At 45.0% G+C, this 27384-nt stretch overlaps 2 protein-coding genes across 4 annotated transcripts in view; both read right to left on the bottom strand.

Moving 5' to 3' along the window:
* Positions 1–9630, bottom strand: gtf2a1 (general transcription factor IIA, 1). 2 transcript variants are annotated; one of them, XM_061706941.1, is made up of 10 exons: positions 9463–9630; positions 6945–7046; positions 6527–6713; positions 6378–6442; positions 4936–5011; positions 4703–4827; positions 3883–3987; positions 3515–3802; positions 3335–3424; positions 1–2315 (listed from the first exon to the last, which is right to left on the bottom strand). In XM_061706941.1, the coding sequence occupies exons 1-10, from the start codon at positions 9490–9492 to the stop codon at positions 2208–2210; spliced, it is 1176 nt and encodes a 391-aa protein (XP_061562925.1). In that variant the 5' UTR covers positions 9493–9630; the 3' UTR covers positions 1–2207. The 2 variants fall into 2 exon arrangements, with proteins under 2 accessions (XP_061562925.1, XP_061562924.1); XM_061706940.1 differs by having other exon boundaries at positions 6378–6713.
* Positions 9631–23021: 13391 nt separating this feature from the next.
* Positions 23022–27384, bottom strand: part of LOC133464526 (forkhead box protein N3-like) — an 81610-nt gene continuing 77247 nt past the window's right edge. For both annotated transcript variants that reach the window (XM_061746558.1, XM_061746557.1), the window contains one exon: positions 23022–26818. In XM_061746558.1, coding sequence (XP_061602542.1) covers positions 26264–26818 — 555 coding nt within the window. In that variant the 3' untranslated portion in view covers positions 23022–26263. The remainder of the gene's footprint in view (positions 26819–27384) is intronic.

Here is a 27384-nt window from a genome sequence, read left to right as displayed (position 1 = left end):
TTTTGTTCCAAACATGTTTTAATTTAAGAAAATTAAATGAGTAATATGAACTTACATTTCTTTAAATATCTGAACAGCAGTTAGAACACACACACATACACACACACTTAGAAAGAATACAATTTTAATGGACATCGTCCCCATCCTCTAATATTCTGTGAACACAGAGAAAACTGAACTAAGGTTCAAAAAGGCACAGGCGACAACCAGAGATGGAGATGCACAAAAAAATAAAAAAAATGTAAAATGAGTCAGTGACGAGGAGCTACTTTGATTTCAGAGATGGGGAAAAAAACCCGGAGCTACTGAACGCCGTCTCCAGGGAACCGGAGACTTCACAGGGTGACTTAACCTCCGGTGCCTACGTGAGCTTAACAGCCCTGTTATCCGTGCACGTCACTCATGAAGCAACATCGTAATTATGGAAATGTGGAAAAATATTTTATTTTACATTTTATTCCTATTCCAGCTCCTGTACCTGTGTTTTTGTGTTTAAAAGTATGTGCTGATCTGGTTTATTCAAAAAACGTACAACTCAACCAACATTCGAATTGACGTTACAGTCAAAAATAAAATAAAATAAAAAACACTTTATTTCGAATTGATGCAACAGGGGCACTAAAAACAAACTGCAGAAACACACACACACACTCACATACCCCCCACCCCCAATTTAACTCACTTTGATAGAAAATATCATTTTAAAAGTCATGAATAAAACGAAAGCACAAGAGAAAACGGTGGACGAAATGATTTGGAAAACAGCGACTTTAGCTTTTTGTCCAGCCAACTGAAAAGAAGAAAAGAAACATGAAAAAAAAAAAAAAAAAAAAGGAACACTTTCTGGATGATAAGAGCACAGTTTGGTGCTGCTTTCCAAACTTTCAACAAGAAATAAAGAAAAAAAAAATGAACATATGATGAACTTTCAGCAATAAATAAAAGAATGGACATCACGCCTTCTGCTGTGGCATTTGGGAGACTGTAGGATGTTTCCATGAGCCTGTACAGTCCGTCAGTCACACACACAAACACACGCACGCACGCACGCACGCACGCACGCACGCACGCACGCACACAGAAAACAAAGACGCTGCTGCTATTGACGATTACCTGAACAGACTGACCTCACGACACATTGATAAACTGACAGTGCAAATCTTTAGACGGCTGCAGAGAACTAAAGTAAAAGCAAAAAAAAAAAATGTAATTTAAAAGATTGCAAAGATGCACTAATGTGGCAAACTTCTGCACATTTTGGACAGATCTTAAATGAATTATTTTATTTTGGTAATTTTTTTCTTTTCTTTTTTTTCTTTAAAAGGATAAAAGATGAATGAAGCTCCAGAGAAATAACAGTATTCTTGATTTGGAAGAAGAAAAAAAAAAAATGAAAGCCCGAATTATTATCTTATAGATTAATGTAAATTTACCTTTGCTTCATTAAATCACGTTTAAAAAAAATAAAAAAAATAAAGCAATAATAGTTTAAGTACATGACATACTCTGGAGCACCATTTTCATAAAAAGAGATGAAATGATCCAAAAAAGAAAAAGAAAAAAAAGAAAAAGAAGATTAGAAGCCAAAACAAACAGGTGATTCTGGTCTTTCTAAAAGGCAGCGAGTTTGACTGGTGGCACTAAGTTTGGACTTAAACGTAGACACGAGTCAATCCAGTCAACCGACTACAGTGCATTAAAAAGAAGGTGTGTTTTTTGTCGTTTTTTTTTGTTTGTTTTTCTCTCATCTGTGGGGTTACAACGAACGACCTCGGACCTCCGGTGGCCGAGAGCAGGTCACTTCACCCTGGTCCACAACACCTGCGTGACGGGAAATGCTTACTTTTGGGAATTCTCTCAGGAAAAAAGGCAAGAGGAGCCTTGAAGAAGTGGTGGTGGGATGGTGGGAGGTGGGGGGGAGAAAAAGAGAGAAGGGAAACAATGATGTGTTCACAGGCTCTCCCTCCTCCTGTAGGTTTCTCATCCTGCGAGGCTCGTCGAGTGTTGTTTTGTTGTTTTTAGATGGATGACACCCAGGTTTTTTTTTTTCTTTTTAAACGGTACCTCGCAATCCTTTGGGGTTCGGCAGAGTTCTCAAAGACTCAGAAGTTTCTTCCTGAAGGAAATCCGGTCGCAGGATATGGAAGGACAGCTGAAGTATCCGTCGACCGGACGGGGAGTTTCAGAGTTCGAGGCTTTTGTCCGCCTCACCACTCGGCGTCCCCGATGGCTTTGGAGAAAACGAAATCTCTGCCGTTCAGGTTCATGATCCCGTCCTTCAGGTGGAATTTCCATTTGTTCTTACTTCTGTGAATCTGGGGACGGAGGAGAAGGAAATGAGTGTCGTGGGCGTTTTCGAGCACATATGGACACCGTTTCGTCTTACGCCGGACGGGGTCTGGAATGTCCTCAGCCCGTCGCACATGGGACGATTCCTCCAGACACATTAATGCCGGTGTTAACACAGTTAGCACGGTGCTACACTGATACCCCTTTTCCAGCAAACCACCGGTTCCAGGGCTGGTTCTGGTTCTGGCCCAGTGCTGAGTTTGGAACCGGGCTTTCTGTTTCCACAGACAAAGAACTGGCTCCGGGCCAGAAAAAACGGTTCCAAGGTAGAACCAACTCTTTACTGGGCTAGAGGAAAGAACCGCTTACGTTAGCGGAGGGGGCGGAGTTATTAAGACCAACGGCAATAGCAAGACTGGGAGACGGAGACATTTTCTAATAAGTGACGAATTAAATCATAGTTGATGCAGCAAAGCATCATGGGTCTGAAGCTTGAGTTATGGTTCTGCGTCAAAACGACGCCGTGCCTACGGCGTGTGGTACGCGTCGACGCGTACCACACGCCGTCACTGACGCCGTCACTGACGTGCACCTCCCGAAAATTGTAACTACGCGTCGAGGCGACGCAGACCACACGCAGACGGAGAGGGCTGTGATTGGTTCGCCGGAAGGGTTCACAACGGCGTCACGGTGACAGCGTAGGCACGGCGTCAATTTGACGCAGAACCATAATTCAAACTTGAGAAGGAGACGACCTGTCTTTTAGAGATGTTGGTCCACGGAGGTGCTACCTGGACCAAGTCCGTATTAGAGCAAATACGTTTTTGTTGCTTCAACTTTCACAGCAACGCAAATGCAGCGACGTAACTGACGTTTACAGTGACATAATGACATGGCTCCCCTTAGCACCCGAACTGTGGAAAACCAAACCGGTTCTCAGCTGTTTTGCAAGTTGAACGAGTTGTGAACCAGCACCAGCCCTGGCACCGGTTTGGTGGAAAAGGGGTGTGAGAGCGGTCGAGGCAAAGCCAGCACTATCTCCTACCTTGTCATACTGGCACACCACTACGTTCTCCGTGTCGAACAGCTCCTGGTCTTCCTCGTCACTGACATCGTCCCCGCTGTTCAGCGGCTCCTGACCATGAAACAACCACAAAAAAGATGAGTTCAAAGCGGCGTCCGGGTGAGACGCAGCCTCGGCCTCAGCGCTTCCTCCGACACTCACCTCCTCAACCTGCCCGTCCTCTCCGGCCTCCTTGTCCTTCTCCTCCTCCTCGTCTTCGTCGTACTCTTCCTCCTCGTCTTCGTCCTCGTCCGAGGACGTGTCCCCGGCGCCGTCCACCTGAAGCATCATGGGAGGCTGCGGCTGAGCCTGGGCCTGCTGGGGCTGCGGGGCCTGCGGTGCAACGGCTCCCTGGACCTGCTGGACCTGCTGCACTTGCTGCACCTGCTGGACCTGAGGCTGCGGGGGGGCCTGGCCGGGCTGCGGGGCCATGGCTGCCGCCTGCATCACCTGACGGGGGAAACAGAAGTCAGAACCTCACTTTTGGACTTGGACGGCAGTCCTGGTCCTGCAGGGGTCCGGGTTCTCACCTGTGCGTTGCCTTGGACCTTGTTTCCTGGGGTTAAGACAATCTGCTGCGGCTGAATGATGACGCCCGTCTGCTGGGACAGACCGCCCTGCAGGGGAGTCAGAACCTACAGGGAGAACAGAACTTGCAGGTTACTCAACCAGCATCCAGATCTTCTACCAAGTCAGAACCAAAAGACTCAAAGCTAGGGCTGGGCAATATATCGAGATTTTAATATATATCGATATATTTTCAAACGCGGTATGGTACGAGACAATATTGTTTATATCGATAGCTTATTTTGTGACAAATTGACTTGAATGTTTTATTTGAGATTTGCACAAATGTTTTGTTATTTGCACAACTGTCAACCTCAGTGGAAAAGTCTGCCTGTTACTGTCTACATTGTATTAATTGCAAAGTGTATTTTAATTTAATTGTTATGCAGGAAAGGGATTTTTATTTTATTCAAGAAGCATTTTTATTCTATATATGCAGGCAGTTTATTTTTATTTCATTTGTTTTATACATGTTGATATTGTGCAGACCTCTGTTAACAAAGGTACCTGTGTGACATTTGGCACGAGGCTTTGTATTAAAACTGACTGTTTTTTTAAGGGTTTGCCTCAGAAAAAAATGAAGCTAACAGAGATGCTATGCTATAATGCTTTGAGGGAAACTCCAATTATGTCACAGAAAAAATATCGATATATATCGAGTATCGCCATTCAGCTAGAAAATATCGAGATATGACTTTTGGTCCATATCGCCCAGCCCTACTCAAAGCCATGTAGGGATACCAGAACCTCCTCATCGATTCCGCCCATTTTCACGGGGAGTACCTGCTGTATGACGGGCGCCTGCACGCCGCCGGGCTGCATCTGCTGCTGCAGGAGGATCTGCTGCTGCGGCTGCTGGATGATGTACTGCGTGCCGTTGGGACCGCGGACCACCTGCAGGATCTGACCTGAGTAAGCGCAAAAAACAAACAAAAAAAAACAACGGATAAGATTCAATTAAAAGGTGCAAAACAACAAGAACTTGATGATCCGGCGGTGGAGTGTGCAGGCTTTACCCTGGCTGGTGATGAGCTGCTGGTACGGGGTGACGCCTGTGGGCAAGGCCAGCGTTGCTGCGGTCGCTGCTGCACTCTAGAGGACAAAAGCAGGAAACGCCACGGTGAGATTTGAGACTCGTGGAGTATTAAAAACCACTTGGGCTGCTGTCGCCACATCTGGAAAATTGTGAACCGATCCACTTAATCTGAAGGGCTTTGTGGTGTAAATGTGGAGAAATTGCAAATGAAGCTGTTTGAAATTAAGTTTAAAAAAAAAAAAAAAAAACACAGTTGCAAAGCTCATTAAACAACAGATGGCGTTCACAGCGAGACTGTTGTTGAGGAGGGATGGAGGAATTGTTCCCCCTGCGACACTAAAGCTGATGAAGGAAGAGTGGGCTTGCCGGCGTGTGAAAGGGGAAACACTGGTTCATACTGGTTTCAACTCCGATTTAATCTTGGCTAGTAATTACCCCCCCGAGGAGCCTTCCTCCCCTCTACTTCTACTCCTGCAAACTCTTTCCTCCGAGCCGCACCGCTGCGGAGGAAAGAGGATGCAGCCACCCGACGGCCCTTTGGCCTCTTCCTTCCTTTTCCCTGCTCGGAGTTGGAGATTTAGAAAGAGGTCCACTTTAATGTCCAATGGTGCTTTTCCACTAGTACCTACTCAGCCCGGCTCGGCTCGCTTTCCCACTGGGGGTCTAACGTGCCGAGTACGGTAGATACTTTTTCTGTAACTATTCTGCCAAGGTTCTAAGCGGCTGAGTCGGTTGTATCTGACTTCATCACACTACACACCACCGATTGGTCAGGGGGTTGGAGTCTGAGCCAGGATGTGCGAAAGAGCGACTGACAGCGGCTTCTTGTTCATTTTATTCGGCCAGCAATGGCAGCACAAAAGTCTGTTCCGTGATCCAACTCTGAGGTGCAGATGTTCATAAACCTGGTGGCTGAGGAGAGAATTAAAAAGGGGTCTAGAGGGGTGATAAGGAACGACCAGATCCACCAGGAGCTCTGTCTCTTCATCGCTGCTCGCGGCTACCAACGGACTTTTCAGCAGCACCGAGACGAATTAAAAATTATTAAAAATCGTTGCCGCTTGAAGTTTCTCTCACTCTCATTTTTTAACTTGATATCGAACACAAGCCACAGACCCAGCAGCACATTTATCATCTCCTCTATGTTCTACATCTTTAGTGGTGTTGTCTTCTTCGTTTAGATCACATAATCAAATACGTCACAGCAGCTTCACTCCAACCCGCCTACTTTTACTCCAAGTGCTGAATTGTTATGGAAAAGAAACCAGGCCGAGTTGAGTCTAGCCGAGCTGAGATGAGTAGAGCCGAGTAGGTACTAGTGGAAAAGTGCCATAAAAGGTTATCGAGTCCCGAATAAAAGAGCTTTTATTAAGATGAATATGCAACAACTGATCCCCTGAACTCTCCGATCCGTTTACTCACCATCCCTGTTGCACTCATGTGCTGCAGGATCTTGGGATCCTGAACAATGACTTGCTGCTGGGGAGCTGCAGATGAAAAAATATATAAATATGTGTCACAGGTCTGGCGTTTAGTGCGTTTTCCATGGCCGAACTGCGGCGCAGACCCACCTTGCTGCTGCTGGGGGGGGAGGATGACCTGCTGGGCCTGCGCTGGCTGCGTCACCTGCGTCACCTGCTGGACGTGCTGAACCTGCTGCTGTTGCTGCTGCTGCTGCTGGGCGGCCTGCAGGGCTGCCTGCTCCTCCGTGTGGAAGCCCTCCACTGCCTTCGACTGGAGCAGCTTGTTTTCCCAGAGCTGCCATTTAAAAAAAACGGACACAAACACGGTCACCCGACTCAGAAAAACACCCTTATGGGAACAAGTGAGGTGCTGAATCTGGATTCTGCAGGAGGCTGCATTAGGGGGGGTTGCAGCATCAGACCCCGTGACTGGACAAAGTCTTGCCTATAAATCACCTTTTATGACCTAAATAACATACATGACAAAGCTTTCCTCGACTAAACTGCTCGCTTGGGGTTCAGTTACCGTTTTCAGCTCCAGGAGAACTTGCTCATCCACTCCTTCATCCAGGAACAGCTCTCGCACCTCGCTGATGACATCCTCGATCACAGACTTGTATAATTTAGGCTTTGTGGAGGAAAACAATAAATAGAATAAAAAAAACCACAATATTAAAAAAAAACACACCAAACTTTTTCACATTTAATTTAAGAATTAGGACTTCTTAGTAAAAAAGATCAGGTTGTGACATGTCAGAAAGGTAATAAACCAGGTATAGGTCAGTTATTGCTGGTGCTTTACATTAGACGGCCTCATAATAGGGATTATAATACATTTAGTTTTGCAATGTAAGCAAAGCGCTACGTGTATAAGCTCTTGATTATGATTCACTCTTTTAAACTGATCCAGTTTCACTGTGATCCGCAGTAACGCGGCGCCATACAAACAAAGTAAGAGAAGTTACTTTTAAAATACTTCATAGATGCTATCCAGTTAAGACCAATCTTGTTAAATATAAAGATAAACATTGACACACGGTTCTTTTTGTGGTAATGTGGATGAAACAATATCTCACTTATTCTGGAATTGCACATATACTCATATTCTCTGGATTGACCTTAATAATTTTATAAATGCTAAAGTTGATTGTTCCTTTAAGTTGAGCATTCAACATGTACTATTTGGTGTATCAAAAAATGATATGACAAGCCCAGACAAAGGCCTATATTTGATCAACCTTCTCTTAATTATTGCTAAATATCATATTCACTGTACTAAATTTGCTACCCAACGTCCAAATATAATTGTTCTCAAAGCTACAGGACTGTCTCAGAAAATTAGAATATTGTTATAAGGTTCTTTATTTTCTGTAATGCAATTAAAAAAACAAAAATGTCATACATTCTGGATTCATTACAAATCAACTGAAATATTGCAAGCCTTTTATTATTTTAATATTGCTGATTATGGTTTAAGATTAAGATTCCCAGAATATTCAAATGTTATAGGATATTTGAGTTTTCTTAAGCTGTAAACCATGATCAGCAATATTAAAATAATAAAAGGCTTGCAATATTTCAGTTGATTTGTAATGAATCCAGAATGTATGACATTTTTGCATTACAGAAAATAAAGGTCTTTATCAAAATATTCTAATTTTCTGAGACAGTCCTGTATATAATTTAGTTTTTAATTTGTAACTGCATTTTATCCTGATGTTTTGTACCTTTCCTGTATATATCTGTCAATAATAATTAAAAAAAAAAAATTATTTGCAACTGCATTTTATCCTGATGTTTTGTACGTTTCCTGTATATATCCGTCAATAATAATTTAAAAAAAAGACGAAGTAACGCGGCGCCATGTTTCACCGAACGTTAATTTAAATGTCTGCTTCGACACGGGAGCCGAGTGGGGGGAAGCCGGGTAACCGGCTCGAGCCGGTTGCCGTTGCCCGGCTCCCTACCACCGTCGGCCGGCCAGCGACGGCGAGAACCTCGGCCGGTCCTCCGCTCCGTCCCTCCCTCCTCGGCCCGTGTGTGTCCCAGCACTATTTAAAGCTCCGTCTGGCGTTTATATGTAGAGCCCGGTGACGTAGCGTCGTGTAGCACCGTCCCATCCCGGCCCGCTCTATATTAGACAGCCAATATGGCGGTATAAAACCGGCAGCGCGGAGGAGGAGGAGGGCCAGAGCCGAGAGCCGTCGAGCGGAGAACAGAGGAAGCCATTTTACAGAGCGGCAACCCCAGCGCTCCCGACGGCCGATTTTTCTCATTTTGGCCATAATTTGGATGATGATTTCTGGTTTTTTTCTTCTAAATGTTTTTTTGGGGTTAAAAGTAGCCAGGAGGTTGACGTTAGGGAACAAGGACGGCGTTTTTAATGTGTTTTAGGGTAAAAAAAGAGGGGGTGTGGGACGGCTCTCCGGCCCCTCCGCTCGTGGAATGGTGGACAATGATGAGACTGACTGACCCAAAAAAGGACACGTTTTAATATTCTGAAAATTTTAGAGTTAATTCAGTCGCAGTGGATGGTTGACTATGTGCTTTTGTTACATATGTATCTTAATAAATTAATTATTATAACCGCACAAACACGGATAATCAAGATCATGAATTAAATTTAGTTATTTATCCACAGAAGCCTCTCAGACAACACTAATACAAGCTTCAACCTAACAGACTCATTTATGACTTAGGGGAGAAAAAATAAAAATAAATTGACCCCTCAAGACTCCAGACTAAAACTGCTGAAAAATGTTCGACTTTACTGTCATTTTTTAAAGAAATTGAGCGCCTGAAAAGGAAGATATTTCTGCTTACTCAAGAAACAGCTTTCTGCACAAGGACCCTGTAGTTTCTAAAACTGATTGAAAACTGCTGATTTCTGAGTATTCATTGTCATGAACAAAGCTGATAAGTGTTGGTTGAAGCAGATTCGATATTTTTTTTCTCACTGCAATAAAGATAACCAACTCGTGGACATGTTTCCATCAACTTTACCCCCATTTCCCCGCTGACAGTCCTTAGAGATTGATCCTTACCACTGGGTTCGAGTTAGCCGAGCTCGCCATTATACGCGTAGTGTAAAAACCACACGGAAATAGGCGAGAAACAGAGCAAAAAAAAAAAAATACAAAAAAAAAGACTTAAAACAGCTGGGAACGGTACTTTAAAACAGCCGGCATCACGTTTGTAAATAAAACACAGTTTTGACGGTCTTATTTACAATCCCGGGCTGCGACTCCCCAGCCGTACTCCTCCCGTCGTTGTCTTGCTTTATATACTGAGCGATGGAGCTGCGAGTGCGCGAGACATAGGGCAGGGTCAGACGGCACATCGCGCGAGATGTTGCGCGGAATTTGATGACTAATCAGTGGCGCCCGCTGGTGCTGCTGGGAAGTGTAGTTCAAGCGGGAGATACAGGTGACGAGGCTGATTATCATCTTACACGCAGTACTCGAGTTGAAAAAAAAAAGAAATCAGGGGGGATGGTGGATTTTATCATATGGGGACAGATAATTTGTGCTTATTACAAATAATATGTTATATTACAAATAATAGCACTGACCAAAACACCTGCAGAAATACTGCAGGAATGACATAGCAGCAGTTAAATGCAGCCTTCTGTAAGCTTTAAATATCCACTGGACTTACATCAAATACATCAAAACACAACAATAAAAAACTGTTTTCTGAACTTATCAATATGCCTCTCTCCTTCACAGTATAAGTAAAATGGATCACTGCAAAAACTCAAAATAAGAATATGTGTCTTATTTCTAGTTAAAAGGTCTCATTTTAGTAAAAGAAATCTCATTACACTTAAAACAAGACTCATCACTGGAAAAAACAAAAGTGTTCACCTGTTTCAAGTAGATTTTCACTTGAAATAAGTAGAAAAATCTGCCAGTGGAACAAGATTTTTTTGCTTGTAATCAGAAGATAAATCTTGCCCCACTGGCAGATTTTCCTACTTATTTCAAGTGAAAATGTACTTGAAACAGGTGAAAATGGTCAAATAAGTTATTTTTCTGGTGTTATTCTTCTGGGGATGACTCTAAATGTTGAAATAGCAGTAATACCACATTCATTGATGAAATGACATAAGGGATGGAAAGGGGGATGGCAGTTTTACAGGGGGGATGATTTTGACCGTTTTTTATTTCAGGGGGGATGCCATCCCCCCTCATCCCCCCTCAACTCGAGTACTGCTTACACGTTACCGCTGTGGTTTTATGTATTCATTTTGGATAACTGTACATTAAAAAAATAAAAACAAATCCAAGTACCATTTAATTGAAAGGAATATAATAATCTGTGAGCCATAAGGTCCTGACAATAACGGTAATGATGATAATGAGAAAGAGAATCAGAATCAGATTTTATTGGCCAGGTTTGAACATTTAATTGCCCGACAAGGAATTTGACTCCCGTAATTTCGCTCACTGTACCCAGATTTAAAAGATAGCAAACAGTAAATAAACAAATGTGGCACTTATTAACATATATACAATTAAAAAACTGAAAGGTGCAGCAGTATGAGGTAGGCTCTAAATAACATACCGGTATGTACAATTTATTTAAAGTGAAAGGTGCAGCAGGTGCAGCAGAATGAGGCGGACATGATCATTGTTGGAAGGTGCATTGTTACAGCACGAGATAGTGCCATTAAATTACTGTTATTATTGTTATTGTCATTGCACGGTGATGGATTTCTCCGAGACTCTATTAATTGTGAGAGTTAATCAGAGCAACAGCTTGGGGAACACGTTAACGCAGTGTTTTTTTTTTTTGTTTTTTTTTATTGATCTTTTTAGAAAAAACAACATATAATGATATAATGATAACATGGATACATATAGTCAAAGATAAACATTTTACATTATACATTGTCCCTTTTTTTTTTTGTTAACACACAAAACCTAACTAAGGAACAGAGTCTCTGTACAGTTAAATAATAAATAAACAGATGAGTAACAAATGATCAATGGAGGAAAGTAATGGATGAGCAAAAGTGGCATACAAAAAACAAATGCAGTAGTAAATGCAAATGCCTATCACTGATATCCCATTAAATGTAAATAATAAATAAAACGTAAAATGCAACAAAAAAACAATAATAAATAATACAAATAAATGAATAAAAGAAATGAAAAGAAAATTAAGGTAAGAGGGGATCAGTCTGTGGGTAGAGTCTTCAACGAGTTAAAATAATCTATGAGGGATTGCCATTTATGAACAAATTTAGCTGAGTTTTTTTTTTTTACTGAATATCTCAACTTTTCCAATTTGAGAAAAAACATAACATCACTAAGCCAAAGAGCAATAGACGGTTTCATGGGGGATTTCCATGAAAGTAGGATACGACATCTTGCTAAAAGAGATGTGAAAGCCAATACTTCTGACTGTATGGGAGGAGTCAACAGAGAGTCCAAATATTGCTATGAGAGGGGCTATAACAACATTTTTCAACAGCACTTTAGACATGGTCATAGAATAGTCACTCCAAAATTTCTGTAACCTAGGACAGGAGAAAAACATGTGACTTAAATTGCAGGGAGAGCCCTGGCATCTGTCGCATAGGTCTACAACATTGGGATATAATTCAGATAATCGAGATTTTGATAGGTGGGCTCTATGCAGCACCTTAAATTGAATAAGTTCTAGTCTAGCACAAGGCGTGCTAGATCGTATGCTACGGATAGCTTTATCCCACAGCTCCCCTGCGAAGTCCAGGCCCAACTCCCGTCCCCAACCCTCCCGAGCTTTATCTACAAAATGACCATCAAATGTCATACACAGTGCATATATCCTAGATATAAGAGACTTTTAACTAAGTTTCATTGTTAGAAGATCGTCCCAGCAGGAAGGGAGCAGGTGGTTAGCAGGAAGGGAAAGGAAGCATGGAAACAGAGCAGATGCACAGTGTTGAAGCTGGAAGTAACGAAACAAATGGGAGGCAGGCAAATTGAACTTTGACCTCAGATCTGAAAATGTGGGAAAGATCCATCCATCCATCGTCCGCCGCTTTATCCTTTCCCGGGTCGCGGGGGCAGAAGCCTCAGCAGAGATGCCCAGACTTCCTTCACCCCAGACACTTCCTCCAGCTCCTCCGGGGGGAGTCCGAGGCGTTCCCAGGCCAGCCGAGAGACATAGTCCTAGTGTCCTGGGTCTGCCCCGGGGTCTCCTGGGACATGCCTGGAACACCTCCTGGAACACCTCCCTAGGAGGAGGATCCGGTACAGATGCCCAAGCCACCTCAGCTGACTCCTCTCAATGTGAAGGAGCAGCGGCTCGACTCCGAGCTCCTCCCGGGTGACCGAACTCCTTACCCTATCTCTAAGGGAGCGCCCCGCCACCCTGCGGAGGAAACTCATCTCGGACGCTTGTATCCGCGATCTTGTCCTTTCGGTCACTACCCAAAGTTCGTGACCATAGGTGAGGGTAGGAGCATAGATTGACCGGTAAATCGAGAGCTTCGCCTTTTGACTCAGCTCCCTCTTCACCACGACGGCCCGGTACATCGACCGCATAACTGCGGACGCTGCACCGATCCGTCTGTCAATCTCCCGCTCCATCGTTCCCTCACTCGTGAACAAGATCCCGAGATACTTGAACTCCTCCACCTGGGGCAGGACTTCCCCACCCACCCGGAGAAGGCACGCCACCCTTTCCCGATGGAGAACCATGGCCTCGGTCTTGGAGGTGCTGATTCTCATCCCTGCCGCGTCGCACTCGGCCGCAAACCGCCCCAGCGCATGCTGAAGGTCCCGGTCGGATGAAGCCAACAGGACAACATCATCTGCAAAAAGCAGAGACGAAATCCTGAGGTTCCCAAACCGGATCCCCTCCAGCCCCTGGCTGCGCCAAGAAATCCTGTCCATAAAAATTATGAACAGGACCGGTGACAAAGGGCAGCCCTGCCGGAGTCCAACATGCACCGGGAACAAGTCTGACTTACTGCCGGCAATGTGAATCAGACTCCTACTCCGATCATACAGAGACCGGACAGCCCTTAATAGAGGGCCCCGGACTCCATACTCACCGAGCACCCCCCACAGAATGGCACGAGGGACACAGTCAAATGCCTTCTCCAGATCCACAAAGCACATGTAGACTGGTTGGGCAAATTCCCATGAACCCTCAAGCACCCTGCGGAGGGTATAGAGCTGGTCCAGTGTTCCGCGACCGGGACGAAAACCGCATTGTTCCTCCTGAATCCGAGGTTCAACTATCGGCCGTAATCTCCTCTCCAGTACCCTGGAGTAGACTTTCCCGGGGAGGCTGAGAAGTGTGATCCCCCTGTAGTTGGAACACACTCTCCGGTCCCCCTTTTTAAACAGAGGGACCACCACTCCAGCGGTACTGTCCCCTTCCTCCATGCAATGTCGCAGAGGCGTGTCAACCAAGACAGCCCTACGACATCCAGAGACTTGAGGTACTCAGGGCGAATCTCATCCACCCCCGGTGCCCTGCCACTGAGGAGCTTACGAACTACCTTAGTGACCTCGGCTTGGGTGATGGATGAGCATGCCTCCGAGCCCCAAACCTCTGCTTCCTCAGTGGAAGGCATGTCAGTCGGGTTGAGGAGATCCTCGAAGTATTCCTTCCACCGTCCGACGATGTCCCCAGTCGAGGTCAACAGCTCCGCACCCGCACCATAAACGGTGCCGGCAGAGTACTGCTTCCCCCTTCTGAGGCGCCGAACGGTCCTCCAGAATTTCCTCGAGGCCGACCGAAAGTCTTCCTCCATGGCCTCCCCGAACTCCTCCCAGACCCGGGTTTTTGCCTCCAGGACCGCCCGAGCCGCGGCTCGCTTGGCCTGCCGGTACCCATCTACTGCGTCAGGAGTCCCACCGGCCAACATAGCCCGGTAGGACTCCTTCTTCAGTCTGACGGCATCCTGTACTTCCGGTGTCCACCACCGGGTTCTAGGATTGCCGCCATGACAGGCACCGGAGACCTTGCGACCACAACTTCGAGCCGCCGCGTCGACAATGGAGGCAAAGAACATGGTCCACTCGGACTCAATGTCCCCCGCCTCCCCCGGGGTCTGAGAGAAGCTCTCCCGGAGGTGGGAGTTGAAGATGTCCCTGACAGAGGGCTCGGCCAGACGTTCCCAACAGACCCTCACAATCCGTTTCGGTCTGCCAGTCTGTCCAACCTCCTCCTCCGCCAGCGCATCCAACTCACCACCAGGTGGTGATCAGTTGACAGCTCAGCCCCTCTCTTCACCCGAGTGTCCAAGACATGCGGCCGAAGGTCAGATGAAACGACAACAAAGTCGATCATTGACCTCCGGCCTAGGGTGTCCTGGTGCCACATGCACTGATGGACACCCTTATGCTTGAACATGGTGTTCGTGATGGACAAACCGTGACTAGCACAGAAGTCCAACAACAAAACACCGCTCAGGTTCAGATCGGGGAGGCCGTTCCTCCCAATCACGCCTCTCCAGGTATCACTGTCATTGCCCACGTGAGCGTTGAAGTCCCCCCAGTAGAAAAATGGAGTCCCCAGTTGGAGCACTATCAAGTACCCCTCCCAGGGACTCCAAGAAGGCCGGGTACTCCGCACTGCTGTTCGGCCCCTAGGCACAAACAACAGTGAGAGACCTTTCCCGACCCGAAGGCGCAGGGAAGCGACCCTCTCGTTCACCGGGGTGAACTCCAACACATGGCGACTGAGCTGGGGGGCTATAACCAAGCCCACACCAGCCCGCCGCCTCTCACCCTGGGCAACTCCAGAGTAGTGGAGGGTCCAGCCCCCTTCAAGGAGCTGGGTTCCAGAGCCCAAGCTATGTGTGGAGGTGAGCCCGACTATCTCTAGCCAGTATCTCTCAACCTCACGCACAAGCTCCGGGTCCTTCCCCCCCAGCGAGGTGACATTCCATGTCCCCACTGTGAGGGTTTTAGTCAAGGGATTGGGTCGTCAAGGCACCCCGCCACGACTGCTACCCAGATCACAAGGCACCGGCCTGCCATGGTCCTTCCTGCGGGTGGTGGGCCTACGGGACGGCGGACCCGCGTCGCCGTTTCGGGCTGAGCCCGGCCGGGTCCCACGGGCAAAGACCCGGCCACCAGGTGCTCGCCAGCGAGCCCCAACCCCAGGCCTGGCTCCAGGACGGGGCCCCGGTGACACCGATCCGGGCGACGTAGCGGTCCTCTGATGTCTCCTCTTCATGACAGGCTTTGTGAACCGCTCTTAGTCTGGCAAAAATGGCACCTAAACTGTGACCAAATCTTAAGGGAGGAGAGCACCACAGGGCTATTTGTAAACTTAGAGGGATTCAATGGTAAAGAGGAGGAGAGTAAGGCCGTTAGAGAGGATGAAGGTAGTGACTGAGCCTCCAATCTGCACCATGTTGTGTGTGGTTTTATGTAATAATTTTGGATAACTACATTAAAAAATAAAAACAAATCTAAGTACTATTTAATTGAAAGGAATATAATAATCCGTGAGCCATAAGGTCCTGACAATAACGGAAATGATGATAATGAGAAAGAGAAGGATGGAATAAAAGCAAATATATAGATTCATTTTGGGAGTTTAGTGTGTGATTAAGTTGATTAAACAAAGTAAATTAGCTTAATTTTCTTAACTACGAGGCTTAACAACCATAGTCACGTTGACATTACCGCATGATTTGCGTAAAAATGTAAATATTGCATAGAAAAAACGTGTGACGGAAACGCGTTTATTTAGTAAAAATATAGCAAAAACCTTTTTACTATTTCAGAGAGGTGGTTTTTCAGAATAAATAATCCAGTTTATGGCAAAATGTGTAAATGAGACGCTTTCTGTGCTTTTGCACGGCTCCTGCAGCGCTGAATTTGACGTAGTCGGTCAATCTAAAGTAATCAAAGTCTTGTTTCCAGCTGTTTCTTACTAGAGTTTAAAGAGTACATTAAATCTTTTAAACTAATTCACACCAAACAAGTTGTAACAAATGGCAGCACGGTGGCTCAGTGGTTAGCACTGTTACCGACTCCCTCACCCGGCAGGGGTTTCTGTGTGGAGTTTGCATGTTCTCCCCGTGCTTGCGTTGGTTCCCTCCGGGTAATCCGGCTTCCTCTCACAGTCCAAAAACATGCATAGTAGGTTAATTGATGATTATAAATTGCCTGTTGGTGTGAGTATGCATGGTTGTCTGTATATCTATGTGGCCCTGTGATGGACTGGTGACCTGTCCAGGGTGGCTAGCATAGGCTCCAGCAGACCTACAGTATGCCAGACCAATTTTCTTCCTGCAAAGGATAAACCAGGTATAGAAAATGGATGGAAGTATATCCACCGACATCCACATCCACCATTTTACTTATTTATTTTTTCATTTACTTTTTTTCTTCTTTTTCATATTTTATATTCATATTTATTCACTCGTTTATGTGTCATTCTCCCTACTTCTGTTAATTTCACTGTAATGTTATTACGTCAGGGCTTTGCCTTTGCATGATCATCTGAATGATCACCTGCTGCCTTCATCCTCTGACTATTTTTGCGACAGCGGTAGCAGCAATTTGTCAAAGATTAAAGATGTTCCATCTCCTATTTTAGATGTTTTTTTTCATTGTCTTGAAGAGAAGTCTCGCAGGACGAGATTTGAAGAGTTACGGTGATAAGGAGAAAGAACCAAAAAAAACACCTTTCAATGGAAACAGAACCTTTATTCGAAAAGTGTCATGGAAATGTGACTATAGACTATAAAAAAACAACTAAATAAATTTAAAAATTTAAAAAATAATGGACATACCGGTAAGTGATGTCACTAATAGGGTTCCTGAAGAGTGGCCGACTGGAAAACGCCCACCACATCAGGTAGCCGTGTCTATCAGTTTCTCCAGCAGATCCAAGCCGAAAAAGCTGCACAGTTATTTATTTATAGTGGAGTATCTCCTTTTGGAGGTTGTTTCTGGCTAAATCAGACACCATTTCTGCTTTTAGTCGACACTGGAGTGGTACTAACTGCCAATTATGTCCCTCAACTTCGTAGCATGATGACTAATGAAGAGGTGATAATGATAATATAAATATACAGTATACAGTATATGTATATATATGTGTATATATATATATATATATATTAGGGGTGTAACAATATATCGTGCCACGAAATTTTACGATACAAAAACGTCACGATACGTGTCGTGGAGGTGACAACCTGTATTGCGATATTGGATTATTAATATTTATCTATTGTGTTTACTAGAAACGCGCATCCGACCGCGACCGCGGTCGCGGCTCGGACCAAAATCTGACTCCGCTCAGAAGAAACTAGTCCCGTTTTGAGCTCTGAACCTTTACTTATTTAAGTCTGGTGTAGAGTTAAGCCTTACCTTATTAAATTAAACCTTTTTGGGGTCGTGAGTAGGATAAACACGGGACAACTGCTGCGTGAGTTTGCGTGTACTTCAATGTCCGCTCAACAGCGTAGGATTTCAGAACATCAACACAGCACCTAGTGCTGTATCACTCCGCCCAATCTAAAACATACTAACTGATATACTGACTAGTGTAATTATAGTCCCTGATTTACAGAATATAAAGAATATATTTATAAAATAATGAACCCTGAATTACCAAAATAACCTTCTTAACAAAAATAAATCTCCTCTTACACTTATAAGGTAATCTTTTTTATGATGTAAAATTGTATGTATTTATTTACTTGTATTTATTTATTCAATTTTAGTTGTTAAATTTCTCAAAAAGAAAAAAGTCAAATCATACATGAGAGAAACTATTCAGTTTGTGGCAAAATATTTGTACTTGTATGAAACTGAAGATGCATAATGCAAACCTGACATTTACTTTTAGTTCAGTTTGTGGAAAATGGTTGGCCTGGCTTTCTCTTTAAAACTTAAACAGTTATAAAGCATTAAAACTGTAACAATAGGGCAAACGCACAGCATTGTTTTGTATTTTGTGTCTTTCAAATAAAAGACAATTTTTTTCCAGTCATATGTTTCCTCATTAAAGGTTGTTAAAAAAATACTGCTATAATATCGTATCGTATCGTTATCGTGACCTCAATATCGTGTATCGTACCGTATCGTGAGATTAGTGTATCGTTACACCCCTAATATATATATATATATATATATATATATATATATATATATATATATATATATATATATATATATATATATATATATATATATATACTGTAGTTTTTTTGTAAAGCAGGCTGCAAATATCGATATTTATGCTGTAAAACTGGACATTTTAACATAGGAGTTGGAGGAGATGCATTAACCGTTGCTCCCAGGTTGGCCTCAATATACACCGTGTGAAAAATGATTAGGCTAGTGGTATTTGTGAGGATTCATTTCATTATTGAACAACTGCAATGCTCTTGGTCAATCCAAAATGTTAATGAACCCTCAAAACTGAATGTGTAAGAAAGTAAAAGTGAGGTTTTCTTAGGAGAACGTATACGTGCACAATATTGGGCAACTATTAATGTGCAGAATTCTTACGCGACCATCTCACTTGTTTTTTTTTCATCTGTTAAAGTGAGGATAATAAAAACAAACAACTCCAAATTTACAAATAAACATTTCTGACATTTAAAAAACAAAAAAAGTGACCAATATAGCCCCCCTCCTTTTCAGTAATAGTCACAAGCCTTCCTTAATGGAGTCTGCCAGTTTCTTCATCTGTTGATGATGCACTTATCGTGCAGCCGCAACCTCGGCCTCCCAGACACCGTTCAGAGAGGTGAATTGTTTTCTGTTTAGGTCAGATGAGTGAGGGGCCATGTCATTATTTTTTCATCTTTAAGGTCTTTCCTGGCGAGCCACACAGTGGAGTACTTGCACGATGCATGTGATGGAGCTTTGTCCTGCGTAAAAATTACGGTCTTCTTGTAAGATGCTGACGTCTTCCTGCACCACTGCTCGAGGAAAGTGTTTTCTCAAAGCTGGAAGTGGGTTTGGGGGTTGATTTTGAGTCCATTTTCAACCTGTAAAGGTCCCATTTTTAATAATACCAGCCCATACCAGTACCCCACTTCCACCTTGCCGGCTTCTGTCCCTGAGCACTGAACACCTTGTACTTCTCCGTCCAGGTAGGTAGCAGCCCTGGAACATGGCAGCATGGGAGGATAACGAGTTCCTGGCAGCTTCACGTTTGATTCTTCTCAAATCTTTGATTTGCATCTTTTTTTCTACCTCAGCACGTTTCTTGTACCCAGTTGACTATTTGCAACAAAACATCTGATGGTTCTTTGATCGCACCCCACTATCTTAGCAAGTCACGAGTGCCGCATCCCTCTGAAACACTTTTTACAACTTTTCAGAGTCAGTTAAATCTCTTTTTTGGCCTATTTTGCCTGATGAAAAGAAGCTGCCTAACAGTTATGCACACCTTTAAAATAGCGTGTTGATCTCCTTAGGCAACACCCTCCCTCATTACACAAATACACATCACCTGATATGCTTAAATTCAATAAGCATTCAAGTTTATACGGCTTGGAGTTGGAAAATATGCATAAAAATGATGATTATGGTCACTATACTGGCCTAAAAATTGTGCACAGTGTTGATTTCGCCACCAAAACAACACTTGAAACAGGATTTTTCAACGGCAAATGTGATGAACCAGCTGAAAGACCTGGTAGCCATGGCGACCTTTGATTGTCGTAAGGGGCAATCAGTTTCCTGGGCTTTGGATTGCTCCTCGATGACACCACTGTCATACCAATAAACATTTAAGTGTATTTACGTGGGGTACCTATGAGAGCTGGATAATGGGACTCGGCTCAACTCCGAACCCCTCGCTCACACATTTGCGTTGCCAGCATCCTTAACGTTGCTGCACGTTGACTTTGAACGCTGCTGAACTGAATCGTGGGTTCTAGGTATCACAAGGACAGCGTTGCTCCCATCAAAAGTTGGGAAATAATCAGCATTTCGTACCTTGACGCAAGATTTAGGAGGTCAAATTGTGGCCATACTGCTAGCCGCAGTCGATGTAATCGTATGTGGGGACACAGGACTCTTTCAAAGCACACAGCTTACTTTTCTGGCAACCAGGAAGAAATTTCCGTGGGAGAATGGAGCCACAATCAAGTTCAGCAACGCTTGACAACACACCATTCAAACTCAATGAACAGCAAACCGTTAATGTTTCTAATGGCACACATAAGCAATGGGTGGCAGTTCTTATCTTCAAGGTGATGAGTAAGTAAACCAGCTCAATTTACAACATATTTTTACAGTTACAGATTTGGGAGGTGGAGTCAGTCACTCAACCCCACATTACCCCTCTCGGTGCCTTTTTAAAAACTTGTCCTACAGCTTTGCGTTACCTGTGTTACATTTATACTCAAAAGTCCAACTGGAAAAGTCCCACGCGGCTGCTAAGTATAACAGCAAACTAAATGTCCCCCTAATGGTCCCGTCAGACGTACAGATGGGACCGTTTTCTTTTCAAACAAGGTTTGTAGCATTTGATTGGGGTCCACTCTGGTGTGACGTCATCCCCCAGTTTCAACTTCTGACCTACGAGGTGAAAGGATTGCAAAAGGTATATTAATGATATAAAATATGAAGAACTTCTGGGTCAATGTTTTTCATTTGTATAGCATTATATATGGTAAACAATTGACCCCTGACAGTCATTTGATATTATTTGGCTGCTCCAACTTCTCTCTCACTCTTCCCTCATCATTGCAGCAAGCCCTTATGTTTGGCATGGTGGTAGCAAAAAGAGTTATTCTTAGAGATTGGAAATCAGTTTCTCCCCCCTGTTTCAAGAAGTGGTTGAACGACATGGTATCTTGTATCTACCTGGAAGAAATTCGGTATACTCTGTCAGACACCCGCTACAAGTTCCTAGATGCCTGGGGACCCTTTATTGAGTATATTAAAAATGGTAGACATCGTCCTCCTGACCAGTGATGTTGGATTCTTCTATTCCATCCCATGTTGTCTTGTTATGTCCACGTTAAGCTTTACACAGTCAAGTTTCCGCCCCCTTGTCTATACTTGGACCTTGCTCTTTGGACACTGTGGACTCTGTCCTGGACTTTTTATTCTACCTGTATACCCTGACTCTGTATGTGAGCTGACATGCATAAGTGTTACTATTACGTGACTATATCCCTTCTGCCTTCTGGCAGTTTGTTTCGTTTTGTTTTTGTTTTGTTTTGTCCTGATCTGTTTTTTTTTTTTTTTTCATTATATTCTGTCTCTGCTGTTTTGTATGTGTTTTATACTGGAAAAAATCTTAAATGTTAAAAAAAAAAAAAGATATAAAATATGAAAAACGCTTTTGAAAACAGGTAATACATGTTTCATGAGCACCCCATGTCCTTTGTGTCGCTTCTGCGTGGCAGCGCGCCGACGCTGCCTTCGTGCAGTAACGTCATGCCGCCACAAGAGGGCGATCACGCCACGCGACAGGAAGCCGGCGGGTCTCTTTCCAGGACTCACACACACACACACACACACACACACACACACACACACACACACACACACACACACACACACACACACACACACACACACACACACACACACACACACACACACACACACACACACACACACACACACACACAAACCCTTCACTTGTGGTACAGCAGGCAACTGTTTTACCTGATGTTCAATAAAAAAGAGATTTACGTGAATATCTGGATGAGCAGCATCCATAGATCATGTTTGATCGATGTCAGACACGCTGGCCCGGACGACCGGGTTGGGTCAGGGTTGGGGGGGTCTCCCAAAACAATAAAGCTTTGCAATAAATTTGGGCTGACAAGAGAACATTACCTCCACTTCCGTCTCCATGGAAACTTGCTTTGCTGGTCGGTCGTCAGTGTGTGGATGATGTGGAACCACTTCACACTTTGTTGTGTGAATCCATCTCTCCCACCCATGTTTTGTATTTATTTTATTTTAATTCACCTGTGAAACAAAGTGATTGGAGACAGGTGAGCGCATGCTTGTGAACTTTTCCAGATGTGCTCAAACCCAAAGCGCTCGATCGGTGTCGCCATCTCCAAGTCTCCTTGTAACCGAGTCGTGCGATGCCCTCTAAAGATCCAGAGAACACACACTTTCCTTTTTTTTTTCCCCTCTTCCTCTTTCTTTTCCTTCACCCCTGTCTCCTCTTTGCTGTCGTTGCATAGCAACAGAGGAGCTGCCATGGCTCCAGTGGTGTTGTGGCGGGAGCGCGCTGCTCGGGGAGGCGCCGGCCTCGGCTTCAATTATGAATGGGCTTCCACCGCCACCCGCTCCGGACCGGTACCACTCAGACTGATAAGACACGAGGAACTACACTTAACTCCTTTACTCTGATCCCTGAGGGATGGAGGGATGGAGGGAGGGGGGGTTATTTTAATCAGAAGTATTGAACTTCAATGATTAGAGGAAGTAAGTGACTAATTATCTGGCAGAGGAGGCCCGGTTATGATAAGACCCCCGTTGATGGGAATATGGGAGGTTAATGACTGAGGTCACGTTTGAGAGCAGTGGAGGAGTGGATCAGGAGGAGGGACACGCTTCCTTGTAATCCTGGACTGTGTTCAGGGGGGGGAAATCAGAAGCGACTGGGCACAACAAACGTCTCGTCTGCAACTCGTATTATTTTTTTTTTTTATTATTGCAACCAACTGGAAGACAATACATCACATAAACATCATTGTAGTTTTTCAGAAAATGGAAAAACAAAATAAAACAACATTTATATACTTTTTTTTTGTTTGTTTGTCTGTTTTTTTTTGCCACGGTATTGGGACAACGTTGATATTTACATGTAGTGATGAAATAGGTCTTGAAATCATTCTTTGGCAATATGATTGCACAATAACTAGAAAACAACATTAATTAACAAAAAAAAAACAACAAAAAGAAAGAAAAAACATATGTGGGTGTACTCGGCATCACGTCTCACAGATCGATAACAGCTTGGCGTGTTGACATCTCTAACCTATGGCTTTCCGAACGCTCTCGCTGGACATACTGGCAGTATTTTACGTCATTTTGTCGGAGAGATGAGCAAAAGAGACAAAAAACAAAAACCATGGCAACGCATTGATTGGCAGGTTTGAAAGAAACTTGAGGGTGGGGCGGGGCTTCTCAGGCAGTGACATGACTTTTTCTTTGCTATTCTCCAGGTATATTATTATATATTTGAGGTGCCGCTGTTCTACCGGGGCTCGGGTCACGAGTTCATCCGCCCTGCGAGTCAACGAGTGAGTCAGAGGATAAAAGAGGCGGTTGCTAGAGCAACGCACGCCCCCCCCCCCCCTCCACCCACGTGCCAGATGAGCGCGTACAGCAGTGGAAATAAAGCAGAGGTGATGGACCCGGGTCACGGGGGGTGGGGGGGGGGGGCACCCATGAGACAGTAGATGGATGGCACAGGACGAGAACTGTTTAGCCTTTTTTTTTTCTCTTTTGTAAATCGTCGTCATGGCAACCGGACAGGATGCAAAGCCAGCGCTGCGTGCTACAGGTGGCAGGAGTCGGTACCAGAGGAGGAAGCACGCCCAGCTTTTGCTCGCCGCCAGTCAGTCAGGGTCGATCCAGCTTCAGCAAAACCTCGGTGGGGGGGGGATAAACACTATCGTGCACCAACGTGGCAGTGTCGTACCTAAATCATCCCTCATGAAAAATAATAAATAAATAAAAAAAATCTACCGCTCGCGGCGGGCGGCCCTCGTGGGTTCAATCAATGACCTGAAGTGAGATGCTCATACACCTTGTAGAGGTTAAACTTAGACGTGACCTCTGTAACTGTTGCTTTTTAATGTTAAAAATACTGAATGTGAGTTAGAAAACAGACATTTTTCTTCCTCCCAAAGGTCAATTTTTTTCATTTAAATTCTCTTTCTGAGATATGCGGGTCATCTCAGGACACCTGGAAGGTTTTTCCACGCCCATCTGAGTCACACATTTACACCGAACAATGTCAGACGGGAAGTTAAAGACACATGTAACTTTACACACTCGGAGGAAAAGAAAAGAAAAAGAAAAGCACAAAAGAAGAGAAAAACCAAACTGTCATAAATAGAGACGGGTAACACTGCGGTGACAGCGGAGGTACTGAGGGCGGACAGGGAGGCAGGCACAATGTTAAAGGGTGTGTGTGTGTGATCCTGGCCACACACACACACTCACACACTCCACAGACCGGGGTTGACACTGAACACCTTAAAAACAAACCAAAAACAGGTAAAAACTCAAAAGTAAATCACTGTACAGGCAGAAGAAGACGGAAGTGCACCCCCCCGTGGGTCGGGGGGGGCGGTTCTGCTGGCTGAAGCCGGGGCCTCTGAGGGGCCTCTAGCTGCAGAGTGGTCACCCACGATCCTCCCTGAAGACGTGTCTTTGAAAGCCCGCTCAGGAGTGAGAAATCATCAAAATAAAAGCCAAATGATCCAAAGAAATTCAAAAAAAAAAAAAAAAATCCATAATAACCACGGGTATAAGAACGGGTGGGAATTTTTTTTTTCCTTTCTTTCCTCTAGGATCAAGGTTTATATGAAAATAAGTCATGCTTCATGCTAAATACATCGTTTATCTTACATGATCTTTGAATAAAAAAGATTTGCTTTTTCATCTTATTTACAAGCACCCATGCAATATAACTGAGAAAGTCCTGCAGGTCAAATTGCTTCAATTAAGAAAAAAGGAAAAAAATAAAGTATTTTCTAAACTTTTTACAGAGTTTTGTCCGCGCGGGACGAATTGCTTATATCTTTATGAGGGTAGAGTGAGGGGTTACAACAGACACAGGACAGAGATCCAAACCCACGCTTCGTGTTGTGAGAGTTCTTCGACAGCGTCTAATGATGGGGTGGGGGAAGGGGGGGGGGCGGCTACTGGCGGCCGTCGTGTCTGGGGACACGAGGGCCCAGGAAGTTTTAAGGACGTTTACATTATGCAACAACAACAACAAAATGAAGGAGATATTGCCTCAGACCCGGCACACTATCCATCGCTATGGTGATAAACATGAGCTTTTTTTTCTTTTTTAAATTTTTATATATTTATTCTTAAATACTATGAGTGCTCTTGAAATAAACCATGTCTTTACCCATGATGCTTTTAGTATAAGTGGCATAAAATAATCTTAAGTGCATGAATATATATATATCACATTGGGTTTTACATTTACTTTGACACTTAAGGTCACTCTCTCTCTCTCTCTCTCTCTCTCTCTCTCTCTCTCTCGCTCTCTCTCTTTACTACTATGCCTTTGTTTGTTTGTTTATTGATTTATCTTCTTTTTTTATTCTTTTAAAATCCTCGTCAGCTGTCGCATCGGCTACATGAAGCAACCTGGTCGCTTATCTTTGGCACAGTCTCACGTTTGTGCTCGTGGGGGTCGTCGGGGGGGAGGGATGCTCGTGCCATCTCTGCTGGCGTCGCTGTGAGATTTGCTACAGGTTACCGTGGAAACGAACAGGTAAAGACAAACAGCCATCCTCCGGCGTGACTCCGTTTTTTTTTTTGTTGTTCTTTTCTTTTCTGTTTTTTTGAAAAATCGGTGACAAAAAAAACGTGCTTTTTTCTTCTTCTTCTTCTTCTTTTGTTTTTTTTTTCTTTATGGCTTTCATCCCCTTTTTAAAACAACGAAAACAAACATAGACACATGAGAGATACCCACCGATGTTAGTGTCGCTGAACATGTAGGAAAACATAGATTTTTGATATTGCCACAAATAAGTAGGATTCACCTAATGCCCTGCAGAAAGGTAGAGGGAGATGACGAGCGTCTGCTGAGACTAATGCTGAAGTTACCTGTCGACCTAGTTGTGTGTGTGTGTGCGTGTGTGTTAGTGTGTGTTAGTTTCTCAGGGCCTCCTTCTGCTCCTTCTGGCCCTTAGCCGTGCGGTTTGTGATGTTGTTCAGGCAGGCTCGGACCCCCGCCAGGTGGAGCAGCGACCCCGCCGCCTCCTTCATCTCCTCGTCGTCGCTCTCCGGCGGCTTCTCCACCGCGCGCCGCTTCTTCAGGGGCAGCGTGTCGCTGATGCCCCGCGCTCGGCTTTTGGTCCAGGGCAGACTGCTGCCCGCCGGGGTCCCGCCCCCCGGCGCCGAGCTGCGTCTCTGTCCGCGCGGGGGCTGCTGGGAAATGCAGCCGTTGCTGTTGTTGGCGTTGGCGGCGGCGGCGACGGCGGCGGCGTGAGAGTCCAGCGGGATCTCCCGGGGCTCCGGCTTGACGTCCGACTGGATCTCCACGGCGATGATGTCGTCGTCGTCGTGCGGGGAGGAGCACGGCCTGCTGGGGGACTTGGCGGTGCTGTAGGTGTGGTCGTCCTGCATGTCCTGCATGTCCTGCATGTCCTGCAGGTCCTGCAGGTCCTCGCAGGGCGGGGGGGAGTAGCGGGGGGAGGACGGGCTCAGCCGCCCTCCGCTTAGATACTCTCCCAGAGACGACCTGAGGAGAGAAGAGACTGTTATGGCACTTTTGCACTAGGACTTACTGAGCCCGACTCGGCTCGTCACGCCTCTACCCGTGTGTTTTTCCACCCCCAGGGGAGAAGTGGGCAGGTTGGGGTGAAGCTGCTGTGACGTACTCGATTGCGCAACCGCTTTGTTCACGTCGGCGCTGATGAGAAATCAGCTGGAGCCGCGAGCGGCTGAGAGTAAAACAGCCCGTCTACATCCCTTTTTTAATTCTCTCCTCAGCCACCAGGTGTATGAACATTTGCACCTCAGAGTTGGATCACCAAACAGACGTTTTGCACTTTATAATAAAATCGCCGCGAGCCGCGGGTCGCTCTCGCTCTGACTCCCGCTTCCTGATTCAAACGTCTGACGGCCCCGCCCCCCGACCAATCAGAAGCGCGGAGGGTGGTGACGTCAGAAATAGTCCCGGCTCAGCCCGGATAGAACCTCGCCAGAATGGTTACAGAAAAAGTTTGGAGCGGGTCTACCCGTCTCAGCCCCGAGTGCAAACGTGCAAGACGGGGCCGCACCGAGCCGGGCGGAGGCGGGACTAGT

This window comes from Cololabis saira, chromosome 18 (assembly GCF_033807715.1).
Source record: "Cololabis saira isolate AMF1-May2022 chromosome 18, fColSai1.1, whole genome shotgun sequence".
NCBI classification, from domain to species: Eukaryota; Metazoa; Chordata; class Actinopteri; order Beloniformes; family Belonidae; genus Cololabis; species Cololabis saira.
This window is presented reverse-complemented; position numbering and strand designations above follow the sequence as displayed.

Excerpts from the sequence above, each read along its gene's own strand:
- gtf2a1 (XM_061706940.1), bottom strand. The coding sequence starts at position 9,492 with ATGGCGAGCTCGGCTAACTCGAACCCAGTG. Across the intron at positions 3,988-4,702 it reads AGGCGCCCGTCATACAGCAG|GTTCTGACTCCCCTGCAGGG; the intron begins GTACTCCCCGTG and ends TTCTCCCTGTAG. Across the intron at positions 3,425-3,514 it reads AGGACGGGCAGGTTGAGGAG|GAGCCGCTGAACAGCGGGGA; the intron begins GTGAGTGTCGGA and ends TTTCATGGTCAG.